This window comes from Taudactylus pleione, unplaced genomic scaffold (genome assembly GCF_031769625.1).
Source record: "Taudactylus pleione unplaced genomic scaffold, aTauple2 ptg000792l, whole genome shotgun sequence".
In the NCBI taxonomy this organism is placed as follows: domain Eukaryota; kingdom Metazoa; phylum Chordata; class Amphibia; order Anura; family Myobatrachidae; genus Taudactylus; species Taudactylus pleione.
The window spans coordinates 5,338,269-5,355,645 of record NW_028285194.1 but is presented as its reverse complement, the minus strand read 5'-3'; the positions used below and the strand labels follow the sequence as shown (position 1 = coordinate 5,355,645).

General features: G+C 41.2%; 1 protein-coding gene across 4 annotated transcripts in view; it reads right to left on the bottom strand.

Annotated features, from left to right (window-relative positions):
- EDIL3 (EGF like and discoidin domains 3) overlaps positions 1–14,361 on the bottom strand; it is a 681,338-nt gene extending 666,977 nt beyond the window's left edge. For all 4 annotated transcript variants that reach the window (XM_088457916.1, XM_088457918.1, XM_088457919.1 and 1 more), the window contains exon 1: positions 13,875–14,361. In XM_088457916.1, the coding sequence (XP_088314042.1) occupies positions 13,875–13,941 (67 nt within the window). In that variant the 5' untranslated portion in view covers positions 13,942–14,361. The remainder of the gene's footprint in view (positions 1–13,874) is intronic.
- Between the last annotated feature and the right edge of the window lie 3,016 nt (positions 14,362–17,377).

The window sequence follows — 17,377 nt, the reverse complement described above, 5'->3', positions numbered from 1 at the left end:
TTCATTCAGTCTAGGGCAGTGTCTCAAGTTAGCTAAATGTTGGGTTAATTTGAAATTATTTTGAACTATACTTTTATGACCTTGAATCCTGGAGTATCGTCCTTTTGCTTTTTGCTTTATTTTATTGGTTCAACCCATTTTTTTTATTATTGAAGCCCAAAGAGCATGCTCCAATCACCTAGTGCAGTGTGAAAAAACTGTGCTGGGGGCTTGGATCTTTAGACCCTCTCCAAAATGAGGACCTCATTTCTCCAAATCCCCTTAGAGCCAAAAGGCCACATTGAGGAGTAAGAGAAATCGTCATGACCCCTTTGTTAGGGGGATCCACATTACATCCCTGACTCTCGGAGCCAAAAGACCCGTTAGAGAGCAAGGGTCGTTGTGTTTTCCTCCACCGCAAGGCTCTGGGTCACCCCTTTCTTCAAAAGGTTGGACTAAGCTTCCCCCTGGGAAACGGATTCCTCAGCACTCCCCAGAAGAAGATAGCCTGAAATGACTTGGGGAGATGGCGGCCCATAAGATTCTACACCAAACACTCCACAAGTGTGAAACAAACACACACACACACACACACACACATAAAACATAGAAAGGTGTGGTGAAGTACCAAAAAAGTGCAAGTGAAAAATAAATAAAGTAATAAGCCCCAGCCTTTCAGCAAAGAATACAAAAAAATATCCTTACCCTGGCAATAAGGCTAGGGCAAAGAAAAAATGATGGCAACTGTGCACAGTGCAAAGTGACGTCCAGTGGTGCAGTCCATCACAAGTGACTTTTCCGGCACCCATGGCTCAGGAAGCACCAGGGGCACATAGCACCTAAGACTTTAAGCAGCTGGTCTCTTGGCCAGAAGACCAGTTGATGGCCTATTGCCTATTGGTAGTGCCTTTAAGCCCCACAGTGTACATAGGCATCTGCACCTGATTTTAGCCAAAAGGCAGAGAAGAAATTGGTTTAACCGATTCTGGACAGGACACCAGGGCAATTTATATTCTCTATTAATTGAGTGCCGGGCAATATCCCATCGGGGTGTCAGGGAGATCCTAACTACCAGAAAATCAGGTGACGTTTGCGCATCCCAACCACTTCCCTATTGCGCTGTTATCCCCACCTCCCTTGCTGTGTGATGCAGCGAGTTGTGGCATTACACATTGGGATTAGGCCATTGAGATGCGATTTGCATTGTCCCTCCATCTGCACATGCAATCTATATATCCCTTTTGAGGTGTCCCAGAGATAAGGGGATAAAAAAAAAGTAAGCATGTGTGAAATAGAACCAAATTCTGATTCGTAACCTTGCAGGTTATCAAGGAACTATTGATATCCAGGAAGCAGTCCTTAATAAAATATTCTACAGGTAGTGATTCCTATGGGTATATTTAATAAAGTGTAAGTTTTTAGAAGTGGAGTTGTTGCCCATAGCAACCAATCAGATTCTAGCTATTATCTTCTAGAAGGTGCTAGATAAATGATAAGTAGGATCTGATTGGTTACTATGGGCAATATCTCCACTTCTAAAAACCGCACTTTAGTAAATATAACCCCTAGTGATTGATATGCTATGTTCTCATAAATATTAGGTTTATTTAAAAAATGTCTGCCATATGTACAGTAGGTAATAGTTACCCTTTAAGAAAAATAAATACGTACATATGTATTCAAATTGTTGTTCTCAATATTGCATTATTTCAAAATGAATACTGCACACAGGGTAAATTTTGCATCTTATATTTGCCTCATAAATAACAAATCACTTCCATCTTCACAAATTCACCTCCACAAATTGTTGTTTGATATAAATAGGGATAGAATGTGTCAAACTGTGAACTCAAAATAACAATTTGACTTCCTTGCTTGGAAATGAAGTATTTAAACACACCGAAGCATTTTATGATGATCATGTTTTTATCTCATACATGATTCAACCATCAGAGGAAAGTAGCTTCTACTCAGTCATTGTACAGAAGAAAACACTTCATCAATTTGAAAAGGAATTCCCCTGACCTCCGGGAAGTCAGGGGGTAAATTACAGCCATATGCATGGTTTATATGTGACAAACAAAGGAGGTTAATTTGCTTGGTGTGTACAGCAGCCTTTAACTTCTTTCTCTCCAGCAGGGATTGGTTCAGTTGCTCAATATTCCCCTGATTTTGCTCAGCTGCCTGTCACAGTGGAATCTCTTGAACAGAGGCGGCCATGATCTCTCACCTGCCCTCATTTGTAGAATACACTTTCAGCTAAATTAAATAGCTGAGAAATGCAAATATGAATGTGAGAAAATAATCTTCACCATGCAAATGTTGATCTTAGTCTGTACAGTAATTAACATTGTTGTTTATATCACTAAAGATCCATTTTAAATGTACAATGTTATGGATGCCAGACTAGATGTTCTTACAGTCTGGTATCTGGAAGGATTGTGATGGATGTAAATAACCAGTTACTCTAGCCCAGAGTTTATCTGTCATCTCCGAGACTGCATTATCTTAGTCAGAATGGGGTTTGCGGCGGTGAAGAAGTTTGCGTAGACGAATAAGAGGATACAGGCTCTGGGTGGATCAACTAGATCCATGCATGCTAGACCAATAGTGTGCTCCATAAATAACCTCCAGTTCCTCAAAATACTTTGTTATTTTTGGTTATCTAAAAGCATAATGTTAAAATGATGGATGCACATCATCATTGTCCCTCTGCGGTATGATAATGTAATTAAGACAGAGGGACCCAGCTTGCAGTGTTTATCATGGGTACTTGTCATGGCCAACAGGTCATAATTTTAGGATCTTTCTTAATAATATCTAGGTGACTACTGTAAGTCTGATAATGAAGCACTTCCCCATTCACAGCTTTGCTAATTAACCTTCACACGGCAGAATATGAAGACAAGATTGAAGTCTTATTTATTACCAAAGAAATATATCAATAGCATCAAAAATACATGAATTAATAATTGTTAGTGGAAGTAATTACATTATGGACTGCAACTTTCGTGGAGTGTATATCTAAAACATATATAACCCTTAGGTCAATTTTTGCAAGTCATATCCCTTAGCTAGGTAATTTAATTTAGAGGAGGTACTGATCATGGGGTATACAATCGGGAAGCCGGCTGCCTTGGATTCCAATCATGGCATTATAATTAATATGTTCAACCTGTGACCCATATGACTGATAATGGATAAGCATGGAATTCAGATTACTTAAAGGTCCCTTCATATAGACATTGCCACACCATATACTATTATATAATATATATATATATATATATATACACACACACACACATACATACATACATACACACACACACAGTCAGGTGCATAAATATTGGGACATTGACAGAATTTTCATATTTTGGCCTCTATTCACCACCACAATGGCTTTGAAGTGAAACAAACAAGACATGCTTTAACTGCAGACTTTCAGATTTAATTTGAGGGTAATTACATCCAAATCAGGTGAACGGTGTAGGAATTACAACGGTTTCCATATGTGTCTCCCACTTTTTAAGGGGCCAAAAGTAATGGGACTATCAACTCAATAGCTATTTCATGGACAGGTGTGGGCTATTCCCTCGTTATTTCATTATCAATTAAGCAGGTAAAAGGTCTGGAGCTGATTCTAGGTGTGACAATTACATTTGGAATCAGTTGCTGTCGACTCTCAATATGAGATCCAAAGAGCTCTCACTATCAGTGAAGCAAACCATCATTAGGCTGAAAAATCAAAACAAGCCCATCAGAGAGATAGCAAAAACATTAGGTGTGGCCAAATCAACTGCTTGGAACATTCTTAAAAAGAAAGAACGCACCGGAGAGCTAAGCAACACCAAAAGACCTGGAAGACCACGGAAAACAACTGTGGTGGATGACAGAAGAATTATTTCCCTGGTGAAGAAAAACCCCTTCACAACAGTTGGCCAAATCAAGAACACTCTCCAGGAGGTAGGTGTATACGTGTCATAGTCAACAATCAAGAGAAGACTTCACAAGAGTGAATATAGAGGGTTCACCACAAGATGTAAACCATTGGTGAGCCACAAAAACAGGAAGACCAGATTAGAGTTTGCCAAACAACATCTAAAAAAAGCCATTACAGAACAACATCCTATGGACAGATGAGACAAAGATCAACTTGTACCAGAGTGATGGGAAGAGTATGGAGAAGGAAAGGAACTGCTCATGATCCAAAACATACCACCTCATAAGTGAAGCATGTGGTGGTAGTGTCATGGCATGGGCATGTATGGCTGCCAATGGAACTGGTTCCCTTGTATTTATTGATGATGTGACTGATGACAAAAGCAGCAGAATGAATTCTGAAGTGTTTCGGGCAATATTATATGCTCATATTCAGTGAAATGCTTCAGAACTCATTGGACAGCACTTCACAGTGCAGATGGACAATGACCCGAAGCATACTGCAAGAGCAACCAAAGAGTTTTTTAAGGCTAAAAAGTGGAATGTTATGCAATGGCCAAGTCAATCCCCTGACCTGAATCCGATTGAGCATGCATTTCACTTGATGAAGACAAAACTGATCGGAAATTGCCCCAAGAACAAGCAGGAACTGCAGACATTTGCAGTAGAGGCCTGGCAGAGCATCACCAGGGATGAAACCTAGCGTCTGGTGATGTCTATGCATTCCAGTCTTCAGGCTGTAATTGCCCGCAAAGGATTTGCAACAAAGTATTATAAAGTTAAAGTTAGATTTAGGATTGTTTAGTTTGTCCCATTACTTTTGGCCACTTAAAAAGTGGGAGACACATATAGAAACCGTTGTAATTCCTACACCGTTCACCTGATTCGGATGTAGTTACCCTCAAATTAAATCTGAAAGTCTGCAGTTAAAGCACATCTTGTTTGATTCATTTCAAAGCCATTGTGGTGGTGAATAGAAGCCAAAATATGAAAATTCTGTCAATGTCCCAGTATTTATGCACCTGACTGTGTGTGTGTGTGTGTGTGTGTGTGTGTGTGTGTGTGTGTGTGTGTGTGTGTGTGTGTGTGTGTGTGTGTGTGTGTATATATATATATATATATATATCTCATGGAAAGTATATTGGTTGTATGTAGTGGAACATTATAAGATAGGTACTTGTGGGAAGTGTCCTGTGGCCCATAGCTAGAGGTGGAAAGGTGCCCATGGCCATCCCAACAAAGTGTTAATGAGGATTAATCACAGACTTTTATTGTAATTATATGGTCAATCAGGAGACTCCAATGCTCCTATCACATAAGGCAACCTCCTGCCCGGGGGCCGTATAAGGCCCGCAGAATCATTTCATCTGGCCCTTGGAGCTTTTTTTCTGCTAGCCTCATCTGGCTAGCAGGGTGCCTAGAACAGCACCCTGCAGCCATAATCTATGCACCAGTGCTGCCTGGAGTGTACTTAGGACGCTTCAGATGGTCACATTGTTGCTCTTACAGCTCCCGGAGCATCATCAGGATAATCACCAGCAATTGTGACCTCACCCCACGTCACATGGAGGGGGCGTGGCCTGCAATTGCTCGCGAATAATGTTATATATATATCAAAATGGCCCTCAGCAGGAAAAAGGTTCTCCACCCCTGACATAAGGCCTTCATGTAATAATGCACAGGCAATGCATAGAGAATGTGCTTGGACAAGAAAAAGTGATAGGTGTCAGGACATGGGATTCAATGGAAAGCAGTGGTCAGGTGAGTTCAATATTATTGGCTGGTCTTATAAACAGACTGCTGATAACTGTACAAAGCACAACTACTGTGCACAATATTGTGCACTTTAGTACTGACTAGGGTTATGTCAGCTATTGGGCATTATAATGAACTCTTGCTACAGACTGGGTGTATAAATATTGATGGCCACAACTTTTGACTGAGCAGATCACTACTGGGAAAAGAAATAAGCCATTTACTTTGACTACTGTATGTGCATATAGGCTGTATACTCCAAGATTACTGGGCATATCAATATTTCTACAGGGGCTAATGCATAGTACTGGAAATTGTGCTACTGCTGTGAACATTTTTTAACATTATTACTTCTTGGTATATTTCTTACCATATTAAATGGGCATACATATGATATAGTGTATTATGGTGTTGCCACCAGCTTCCCAGAATAGTTATAAAGTCAACAGTCAGAATGTCAACAGCTGATTTTAGGATTAGGGTTAGGCTGTGGTTAGGGTTAGATGACAAGTCAATGCAAAATTGCACAGGCCAGCTATCAACATTCACAATGTCGACATTATAACAATATTGTTGCAATTTAGCATGTCGACATTCTGCTGATGTCCACATTCAGAGCATGGTGTTGACATTCTGAATGCCGAATTAATATACTTAATGTATAACATTTCTTAACAAAATGGAGGCTAATATATACAGTCCTATGTGGTATCCTTTTGTATATCAGATCACTTAGATCACATAATTAGGGTTATTGCATATAGTCTGTGCTAAACTCTTTAGAGAACAATGTTGACCTAATTCAAATTTGGATTCAAGCGCAAACGTAAAATGTGACTGGGAAAATTTTGCATTTTGCTACTAATGCAGGGTTGAGATCTGACCAACACTGCATACAGTAGGTAGCAAATGTATGGCTTCACTATGAGCACAACAGCTTTCTAAAAAACACGGTACGCAAGTCATATACATTACTGTAAATGGCAGGAAACTAGGTAAGAAATACCCAAGTCTCTTGGATCATATGTTGTCTACTTTCCCCGAACAGCCGGAAGGCTCCCAAAAATCCGGTGGCGCTTCTGGCCGCATGGAAAAGTGGATAAGTCTCCCGCCAGCCCCCCAATAAAATGCTACTAAAATTGTTTTTGAAAAATGCATAACAAGCTCAAATAGAATAAATTAGTATAAAAGAAAAACCTGTTTCAAATACCAATGGGTATGAGGCCTAACAATTCATCAGAAAAGACAGCTTACATAGGAGAAGATTCAGAGATGTACGCTAACGCCACTGTAATGCAAATGTGTAAGCAGCAGCTGTGCGCAAATATGCAAAAGTCACAGCCGCTGATTTGAATTGGCCACTGGCCACTGGTGGCTTTGCAAATTCAAACGACTGCATACAAAGACGCAGCACCTGTCGCAGATCAGTCCCTTGTCAGAGTTCTGAGCTACCCTTTGGTTACTTAGAGTGGCCACCGGAACTGACACATGTGCAGTGCGACTCATTAATACGTTGACCACCAATAATCACTCAACTGCAAAAATATCGGGTTTGGGTCCATCTCTGAGTCAGGTCCATAGAGCAAAAGAGTTTTCATGCGACACAGCCTAACTGAAAGAAATTATTATTACTAACAGTTACTTACATAGCACTATCATATTCCGTTGTGCTTTACAATTGGGAACAAACAGTAATAAAAGGAGACTGGGTAATAACAGACAGATAAAGAGGTAAGAGGACCCTGCTTGCAAGCTTACAATGTATAGGGAATGGCGACTTCCACAGGCTACAATACACTGGCATGCAAAGTGCCTACATGACATTAGTGTAATTTGATAGATGGATGGAATGTTCTTATGCTGTGTTACTTTCAAATTCAAGCTCAAAATATTACCATAACCAAATAAAATATATTACATTTTATTGCTTCTTTTGTGTGGTTTCTACTGTATGATTCTAACAGAATATATTGCAAAGCTCTTTGGTTTATTTTGAGGCTGTCCAGTCTTTTACAGCAAATCCTGAGAGCCGACATCCTGAATTCTTTAATAATGACATTACCAGCCTTTTCCTCAAGAAACATTTTTATATCTTATTTCATTATGATTCAGCACAGGAGTTGCTTGTGAACAATTCCATGTACTATTCAAAACATATGTTTTCCACTGGTTTCATTACTTATAAAACCAGATGAATCTCCACAAACACTACAATAAAAGGTTTATTACCTAGCAGGCTATAGAGTTAGGTGCAACAAAATCAATTTACATTGATTCAAGTGAACTAATCCAAAGCCAGAAACCCAGCTAGGGGTAGAAGTCTGCACTGGACTATGAGATCAGTTGATCTGACTAAAGGCGTTCCTCCCCAAGTTGAGAGAAGGTAGCTGTGCAGATTGCTGGAAAAATCAACCTTTTGAGGTAGATTAGAGATATAAAATAAAAGGTAGGAGAGGGCACATTCTATGTTTCATATTAATTTAAATTCTTTCCTGCCTGAGGTGGCACTACCTGCTCTGGTGCTTCTAGCTCATTCAGGTGATGCAACAAACTGCTTAGATGCAGACCAGAGTGTGCTAGAAGCACCAGAGCAGAGAACGACACCCCAGGTAGGAAAGAGGAACTGCACGGGTTGTGATAGGTGCTAGAATTAACACTATAACATCCACTTTTTGCAGAAAAGAGACAGGGTTAGTGGAAACTGAAGTTGTCCTGCTCCTATCTACAGTAAAATGGGGTGTACAATCAGTACTGGGCTCAGCGTGGGTTGTGATCTCACCTATGAAAAAAGGGTAGTTTGCTGTCAGAATGATTGGCATGCTGTGAGCCAGTATCTGATGTTCTGCTGTTGCGTGGGAGGCGGTGCAGGCAGACTCCCATAAGTACAAGAGCATATCTGCACCTTCAGTTACATCCTCCTTTATTTAATACACACATTTCTTGGTAATGTCAAACCCAGGATCTCTCTAAATCATGTTGGAGTTGGTGGCATCATAGCATGTGCTTGCTCTGACCGGGGCTTGTTGGTCCAATGGGTCAGAGGTCAGGGAGTCTGTTATATCTGTACTGGGCCCCACAATTTCTGATGGCAGCTCTGATGCTTATGTCATAAAGGGTTTGGTGTGATTTCTCTGGTTGGACTCCAAACAGAATGCCATTCTCAAACATGTGTGGGAAAGACCAGACTTTGCTGGGCCACTCAAACTCACACATGATTCTCATCCCATTGATTGGCACTCCTGACTTAAATTATTCCCTTTACTGATCGAACGATGGATTATTTTGATTGATAAAATAAGTTAAGATATTTGCAGATATTATTGTAGTTTTGGACCAATACAGTTAGGAACACCTCACTTAGGGGCTCATTTATCAACTATCGGATTTGCAATGCGATCAGGGTGCATTACTAGCGCCATTGATCGCATTGCACGCTGGCATGTATCAAATAGCCCCTGCCGGAATGGGGCTCTGAAAGGAGCCTGTCCCTGCGAGATGCTCAGAGTGAAGAGATCGACTCTTCACTCCCGTGCTGGGACCACAGACCACACGTGTGGCGGCCATCCGGAACCCTCTTGCGGTCAGTTCCTCTATGTCTAGCGCATAGGCTACAGTAGTATTATAGGATAAAGTAGTGTAGTACCCCAGAGCAATGGAAATGAAGAATTCTAGCTGATGATATAAGTACATGGCTGTAAAAACAGAATAAATTCATAAAGATAAAATGTATGTAGCAAAAGGTGCATATGGTAACATTTAATAAAATGCTAGATTACTATAAGTTAGAGGTTACCAAACTCCTTGAGTCCAAATGGTTAAATCAAGTTGACTGAGGTACTAATTAAGTCACCTGCGCTCAAGCATGGATATAGTTAAAATTCAGACTGTAGTGACGGAGTTTGGTAACCTCTGCTATAAGTATTACCGTACATAAAGAATATCCAGGGTTTATGACAAACTTCCAATAGATGTAGTATAGATCTAAACACTATAAGGAAATAAATATACGCCAGAGATAAACATAGTACTATAAAGAATATACATATACTGTACTAGTAAAAAAAAAAAGATAAAGGCTGGACTGTAGTTGTACTCTACAAGTTCATTATAGAATACTGATCTAGTAATTGCATTGCATAAGTGGGGATATAGTTTAAAGTAGTGGCTGCATGAACTATAAATGCTAAATGTCTGCTTCAAATTGAAAATTGATACAGAACATTTGGCTATCTACTTAAGGATATATAACATTTGGAAGTCATTAAGCGATAGACTACAATGGGCACCAACCACACAAAACGAGAAATTCCATTAGTTCTCACTCATTGGGAGAACAGGAAATCATCTCGACTTGTTCCTTAATGTAGATGTTGGAGCACACTAAACTTTGAAGCCTCTGTAATTTGGCAAATAACACATTTTAAGGAAGGCCAGTGTTCAATTTTACAGCTCATTGGCCAGATTATTGGCATTCCAATGTACTTAAAAAATCAGATATCATAATTTAGAAGTTTGTAGTCATCAACTTTCAGTTAAGAAAATTGCACAATTGTTAGAAAGAAAAAAACTAAACAAAAAGAAGTAATTCTCATTTATTTCCCAGATTGGATTTTATTAAACAAGTTTTCATAACGGACTGCATTAAGCTGATTGATAATCTTCACAGAGACCAAAAAAAAGCTGAATTCTTTTGCAAATGTTACATTACAGATCACCCAATTACTTTCAGATTATCAATCTGCTCCATTAAAAAGATGAAAATGTAGATTTTTCTTCAAATGAATATTTAATTGGCAAGTAGGTTTCACAGCAAGTGAATAATATGAGCCATCTCTGTTTCAATGGTTCATTTTAGACAGAAAGGGGAATTGAAGCTACTGAGGGAAGTCAATCTGTAAAACAAATGAATTTGTCCTGATCTTAATGGGGTATATTTTGCTTAAAGGATTAAGACATGAGAGTAGCCACTCTGATAGATTGCATAACGTCACGTGCTTCCTGCCACTGTGTGAAATGTCATTGAATTTTTACAACAGTCCATACTGATGAATTATTTAACAGCTACTACAATATTCGGTTTGATTACTGATCTATTGGTTTCATTTTAAAAGTAAAAATGATTCATGGGCAAGGCCTGGAAGAAATACATAAAGGAGGAAAGCCTTCCCTATTTCCTATTACAGTATTGTCTCCTGTGATTGCTACTCCTCTGCAGCATCAAGCACCAAAAGTTGACTGAGAGAGGAATATATAATAAAAAGGTCAAACAGTTATAAAAAAAACAAACCACGAATCTAGCGTGCATGAACAGCAATCATTTGTATGGTAATGAACCTATTTTTTTTCCATTCCAATCTACGAAGTCGCCTTTAGATTTATACTGTGTAGCATCATTAAAATAACATCTGTGTGAATATGAGGTGATCCAGCTAACATCTGCCAGAATGTGATATAAATGGAACATATATTAACAAATTAAAAAATAAAATACTAACACCACAGTCTTCCTCTCCCATAAGACGGTTACTAGTAAGGACTGCATCATTCTGTTCAACTTAGGAAAACGCTTTATTCTTTCTTTCACATAAAAATTGTATTAAATGGATTTCTTTTTATTAATATGCAATGGCTTAATGAGGATAACATGCAATACTTCTGTAATTACTAAGGAGTCCAGGGAACAGTCAGTGGGCTGTCGGTGTTCACACCTATAACCACGTGAGAAATAGTACAGCAAAGCTTCAAATATTTTATCTAAAAAATATAGGCCCTCATTCAGAGCCGTATGCTCTGAGCAGAGCGCACGCTCTGAATGAGGGCCGGGCTCCATTTTCATGGTGCGTCCTCCTGGACTCTTGTATAGCTGTGGGTCACCACCCACAGGCTATGCGAGCGTGCATTTTGATGGCCGCGATGGTCGAGACCATCGCGACCATCGAAATTGCGAGCCGGAGCCTGCGGTTGAGGTTTTCAACCGCAAGCTCCGGAGTGATTTTGGCTCTATCAGAGCCAAAATCACTCCCACTGACATCACTAGTGATGTCAGTGGGCCGGCTTCTGACGGGAGGCGTTCCTGTGGGAACGCCCCCGTCAGGGAGGCACGCCCCCGGCACGCCCACCAAAGGGGGCGTGCTGTCAATCAACATTGACAGCACGCCCCCTTTGATCGGACACAACGAGCGAAGGAAAGTCCTTCGCTCGTCGTGTCTGGCGCATGCGCACGACGGAGCTCCCTCCGTCGTGCGCATGCTCAGTGCAGACCATCGACCCACTTGCGAGCGGACAGCCGCTCGCGAGTGGGTCTGAATCAGGCCCATAGTTGAGCTGATCCATATGATCTGGGATAGCCTAATGGGATCTTTTTGTATTACTTGAGAATGAGTAAATCAGCATTTGCTGCAAAAGACTGGTCTTTCCCATAGGGTCTGCCCTCATCAACCAACTACAGGGAATTGTGGAGAGGGGTAGAGAGTGAATAACAGGAAGTACAGGTGGTGGGGGTTGGTGGGAAAATTAACTTCCTTTCATTTCAGGACCTAAGTGCAGGGACAATCAATACTAACAAACACACCGGAAAATATGTATCCAATGAGAGAAATAATTTGTTCAGCCCAAATCTTAATACAGCTATTCCGGATACCTTTTGACTCTTTGTACTAATCTATAATTTAATGACAGGAACGTTGGTTTTACTGATTGCATTCTTCTATCGTAGCTAGATAAATCTATAAGCTGTGCTGTAGCCAGATAAATAAAATGCATCTAGCCTCTCTATATCATCCTTCTCAGTTAATGGCGTTTCCTGCAGATTGATACAGATGTTCTAAATCTCAAGTGTTCATGAGAACAGAGGTTGACATAGTAAAGATATGAAGCAGTCTATTGTATGTACTGGGGGAGAAGGGATTTATTCTATAGATGCGGTCACTCCCATTGTGATATGTATATTAATTTGGGAGATCAGATCAGTGCCTGTTCACACAATTTAAAGCCCCAAAGGCTTCATTATCTTTCAGGCAGAGAAACGAACTACACAGTCTGGTAAGCACTAATCTCATACATTCCTTTCATCCTTAGACTCACTCCTACAAGCCATGACGAATTGTCTGTATTTAACAAGACCATTCCCTTCTAGCCAGCGAAGTTAGGGAGCTATTCCATTCTCCGCACAGATCTGATGCCAAGCACAGCAGTAGATGCAGATATTTAGCAGAGGTGCAGAGCTCAGGAGCAGGCTGGGGCACAGAGCCCAGCAACAAGCTGGAGTGCAGAGCTCTGGAGAAGGTAGGGATGCAGAACCCAGGAGAGTGCAGGATGCACAGCCCAGGAGTCAAAAGGTGTACAGTTCAGGAGCCGGCTGGGAATTAAATGTCCTAGTACAAGAGCACAGGATCAAGTATAGAGGTAGTTACAGACTGGGTTGCAAGGCTAATGTGAATAGCTAAGGCACAGGCTGGGGGTGCAGAACACTAGCCCAAAGCCCCAATGCAAGGATGCTGAGATCAGGCACAGAAAAGAGCACATGGTGGCTAAATTTAATTTATTATTGGTATTTGGTACTGTAGAAAATACCAGTCATTTGCCATTATTTTACTTTTGTGTTACTTAGGTGCACCAACTGAATTACCTTTCACAAATTGAAACTCAACTTATATCCTTAATGAATAGGGCATTGTAAATGAAACTTTTAAAGACAGTTCAAATGATCTTACAACACTCCCTAAAAAACATGACTGATGGGAATACTGACAAAATGTAATAGTAACATCATTCAGGACTATTCCACACTCTATCCAGACTCATTTCCAAGCATGGCTGCATCTTACATCACTGGAAGGAAAACTAGGAGAGAGACAAGGACTGCCCTGCGGTTATTTAAATCCTCCTAAAAGCTGATTGGGATTACAATTAAGCTCTCTCTCTCTCTCTCTGTCATCTCATTAAGACGATTTGCTAAACAGAACAGGTCTGCAGATGGCAGAGACAAATAACCCTGTTTTTTTTATATCAGAATTAAAATTAGACATTTATCTCATATGCTCAGTTCCCTATATTCCCCCTTCCATCCCCCTGTGGAATATTTCCCTTCCATGAGCACATTCTTAGTAGTCACCTATGTGCCACAGAGGATGTGTCTCCAAGTGATGAACTTAGTTTACGCAATAGGTAAAAGTACCCAGCTCAGCAGCATCACTTACCTGCAACTAGGAGAGAGACCCAAAAGCTGACACTTAGCAGGAGGCGGACGACCTCCTTATGGATCATGTTTCCCAGTCAGTAATAGAGCTACCAAAAGATCCTTCCAAAATATAATACTAATACAAAAAAGCCAAAGTCCTGTTTTATGAGGATGTGGCGCTGCTTCAGGATTATTCCTTTGCCCAAAAAGTCTGCGTGTATTCTCAGTCAGCGGTCGCCGGTGCGCACGGAGCACCTGGTGTGCGCTTTATATGCGTCCTGCTGCGTCCAGCGCACGACTCCTCGAAGTCATCAGTCAGCAGCGGCTGCAAATAATGAGACAGCAGCAATCAGGAAGCTGCTGTCGGTCTGAGAGTGCTGTGTATACAAACACAGGCAGCGTGCGTCTCAGCCACACAGCCCTCTCCCTTCCCCGGTCCTCTATGCTCAGACAAGTAGCTCCTTCTGCTGGAAGAAAGAATGAAAAGACAAGAAGAGATTGCAAAAAAAAAAAAAAAGAGAGAGAGAGGGAGAGAGAGAGAGAGAATGGGAAGAAGGGAATGTGTTTGCACCGCCCAGACACCTGCTCCTCCTGCTGACTTAGTTCATCCTTTTCACTTGGGCATTGCTACAATGCTCTTGCCTTAAAGGCACTGTAACATCAATATTTTATATCTATACATGTTTTGATTTGGCTTAGAATAATGTGAGCTCATGTGCTATGTAAGTATTATTATTTTGCTCCTGCTTGTAGAGGATCAGTATAAATAACCACAGTTAAGAGGGGAATTATCCAAGCTCTCCGGTCTGTTTTGTGCTGCGGAGGAGCGGAGCATGTGATGTATGTTCCCAGTGACTGGGAGCTCAGGCAGCAGGGATGCAGGATGCGGGAGAGATCATTACAGTATGATGCACAGCAGAAAACGACCCCAGTGCAATGCATAGCGCCAATGAAGTATAATTGTGCCGGCGTGACAAACTGTACAAGCAGGAAGATTGGGTGTAAGAGGGTAATGCTACACATAGAGAGACCTTGGCTCATGCAGATAGAGGCAATAAAAATGGGTTTATTTAAGTGATACATATTATTATTATTATTATTATTATTATTATTATTATTATTATTATTATTACAAGATAGAAAACATAATTCATATAAATGTCAGTGAAAAGCTAAGGATAGTATACTGTTATACAACCTGGGGATCTCCAGTCATTTGGGGGTGATTCAATTCAGCGCTTTGCTGAATAGGCCCAGGAAGGAGTTCTAGTTATTTAATGCAGCGCGCTGTTAAGTCTGACTACAACCACTCAAGTCGGAGAATCAAGGTTGCCGAGCCTTAAGCTGGCCGTTAGAGTTGCGGTAACCGGCATTCTCTGACTAAAGTGCGGGTCGCGAGGCTGTTAGCGCTGCGCTAAGACAGAAAACAGTATCGCATTCGACACTTTAGTTGGATTTTCGCTCGCACCTAAGGAGGGTGCGAGCAGAAATCCTGTAGCCAGACTTAACAGCCCGCTGAATTAAACAACTCAGGGAACTTCTTCCCAGTTCAGCATCACGTTGAATTGAATCACCCCCATTGTGTAATTACAAGTTCTGTTAGAGCAGTTTTTCCCAAACTTGGCCATCAAAGCTCACTAGCAGTCCTGGTTAGGATTGTTCATCGATAGTTCATCAATAGGGTCACCACTGATGGTTACATCAATGGCGCCATCATAATTTCCCCATCAGTGGCGGGTGACCGTCTGCTGAAAAACATTGATGGTTTAGACCACACCCCTACCCCTGATGTGTAGTCCCGCTTATGATGACTTCTCTACTTCCAGGAAGGAAATTGAATGAAAATTCTAATGAGAGAGTGATGATCTTCCTGTGGTGACATGATGATTACCCCGCCTGCTCTGTGTTATGGTCATTGGCCTGAAAACATTGCCTGAAAACATGGGCCTGAAAACATTGTCGGAAAACCATAGATGGTGGGAAAACACCGTACCCCTGCCATCAGCCTTGAGCTTCATCAATTGCAAATACCAAAGTAGGGAGGTGGATCCTCAGGGTTTACAGATGGGATCTGGTCAATATCCCAGCACATGGGATGCCGATGTTTAAAATAACTGTGACGGATCCCGACACCTGTCAGAATCTCGGCGCCAGCATCACGACCACCAGCATCACAAAGGTAAGTAGCGGGATTGGGGGGAAGGTTAGGGTTAGGCACTAGGAGGAAGGGTTAGGTTTAGGGTGTGGGGAGGGGGATGTTAAGTTTAGGCACTAGGGAGGTTAGGTTTAGACACCGGGGAGGGAGATTTAGGGTTAGGGGTAGGAAAAGGGTTAGGATACCAACACACAGTTGTCGGTATCCTAACCCTGTCAGGATGCCGGTATCTGGATTTTGTCCGCAGGGATCCCAGGCACTGGCATCCCGTACCAACCCATATAGATGGGTACAAATGTAAGCAGCCAAAGTAATTTTTCCTCTCACCAACAGAGGACATAAATAGCAAAACTGCTATAAAATAGGTACATGCCTCCTTGGGTGCTAAATCAGCAATCATATAACATTTAACTTATTCATGCACAATCTCCCATATGGTAAAGCAATTATTATAATAACATGCTGAATCTAAACACAAGTAAACCTCAAATAAATGTAATAAATAAGAATATATTTATTTGGACAATTATCTAACATTAACCTTCAATAAGGGGCAAATATACAAAGACAAATTGCAATGAAAAGCAGGTAATTACCCTCAATAAAGGGAAAGAAATATAATTAATGAAATACTAACATACCAAGGAGATTATTCCACAGAGAAATCCAAAGCTCAGAGGGAATTGTTGGTAGGAGGGTCCCAACGATTACTGCCTTGGTACAATTGCCTTTAATTAAATATATGTATTTCCCTATATTGAGGGTGATATGCGTTCGGCATCCCAGTGGTTGGGATGCTGACGCTTACATTACCGGCGCCAGAATACAGACGCCGATCAGAGTCCCGGTGCCGGCATCCGACCACCGGGATGCTGAAGGTAAGTAACGGGGTTGGGGGGAGGGTCAGGGTTAGGTGTTAGGGTAAAGGCATTAGGGGAAGGGTCAGGCACTAAGGGGTTAGGCTTAGATTCAGGGTGCGGGGAGGGGGAGGGGGAGGTAAGTTTCAGGCACTAGGGGGGAGGTTAGGGTTAGGCACCAAAGAGGGAGGGTTAGGGTTATGGTAGGGAGAAGTGGAGGTTTAGCATAATGACCAACAAGTGTCGTTATGTTAACCCTGTCGGGATCACGGCGTCGAGATTTTGACCACCAGGATCACGACTGTAGTTATTTCATGATGACTCCTTGAGGGTAAATATCTGCTTTTCATTGCAGTTTATATTTGTCCCTTATTGAAGGGTAATTTTAGATTATAGTCCAAATAAATAAGTTCTGTTTTATTACATTTATTTGAGTTGTACCTGTTTTAGATTCAGCGTACTATTATAATAATGACTTTCCCATATGGGAGATTGTGCATGAATAAGTTA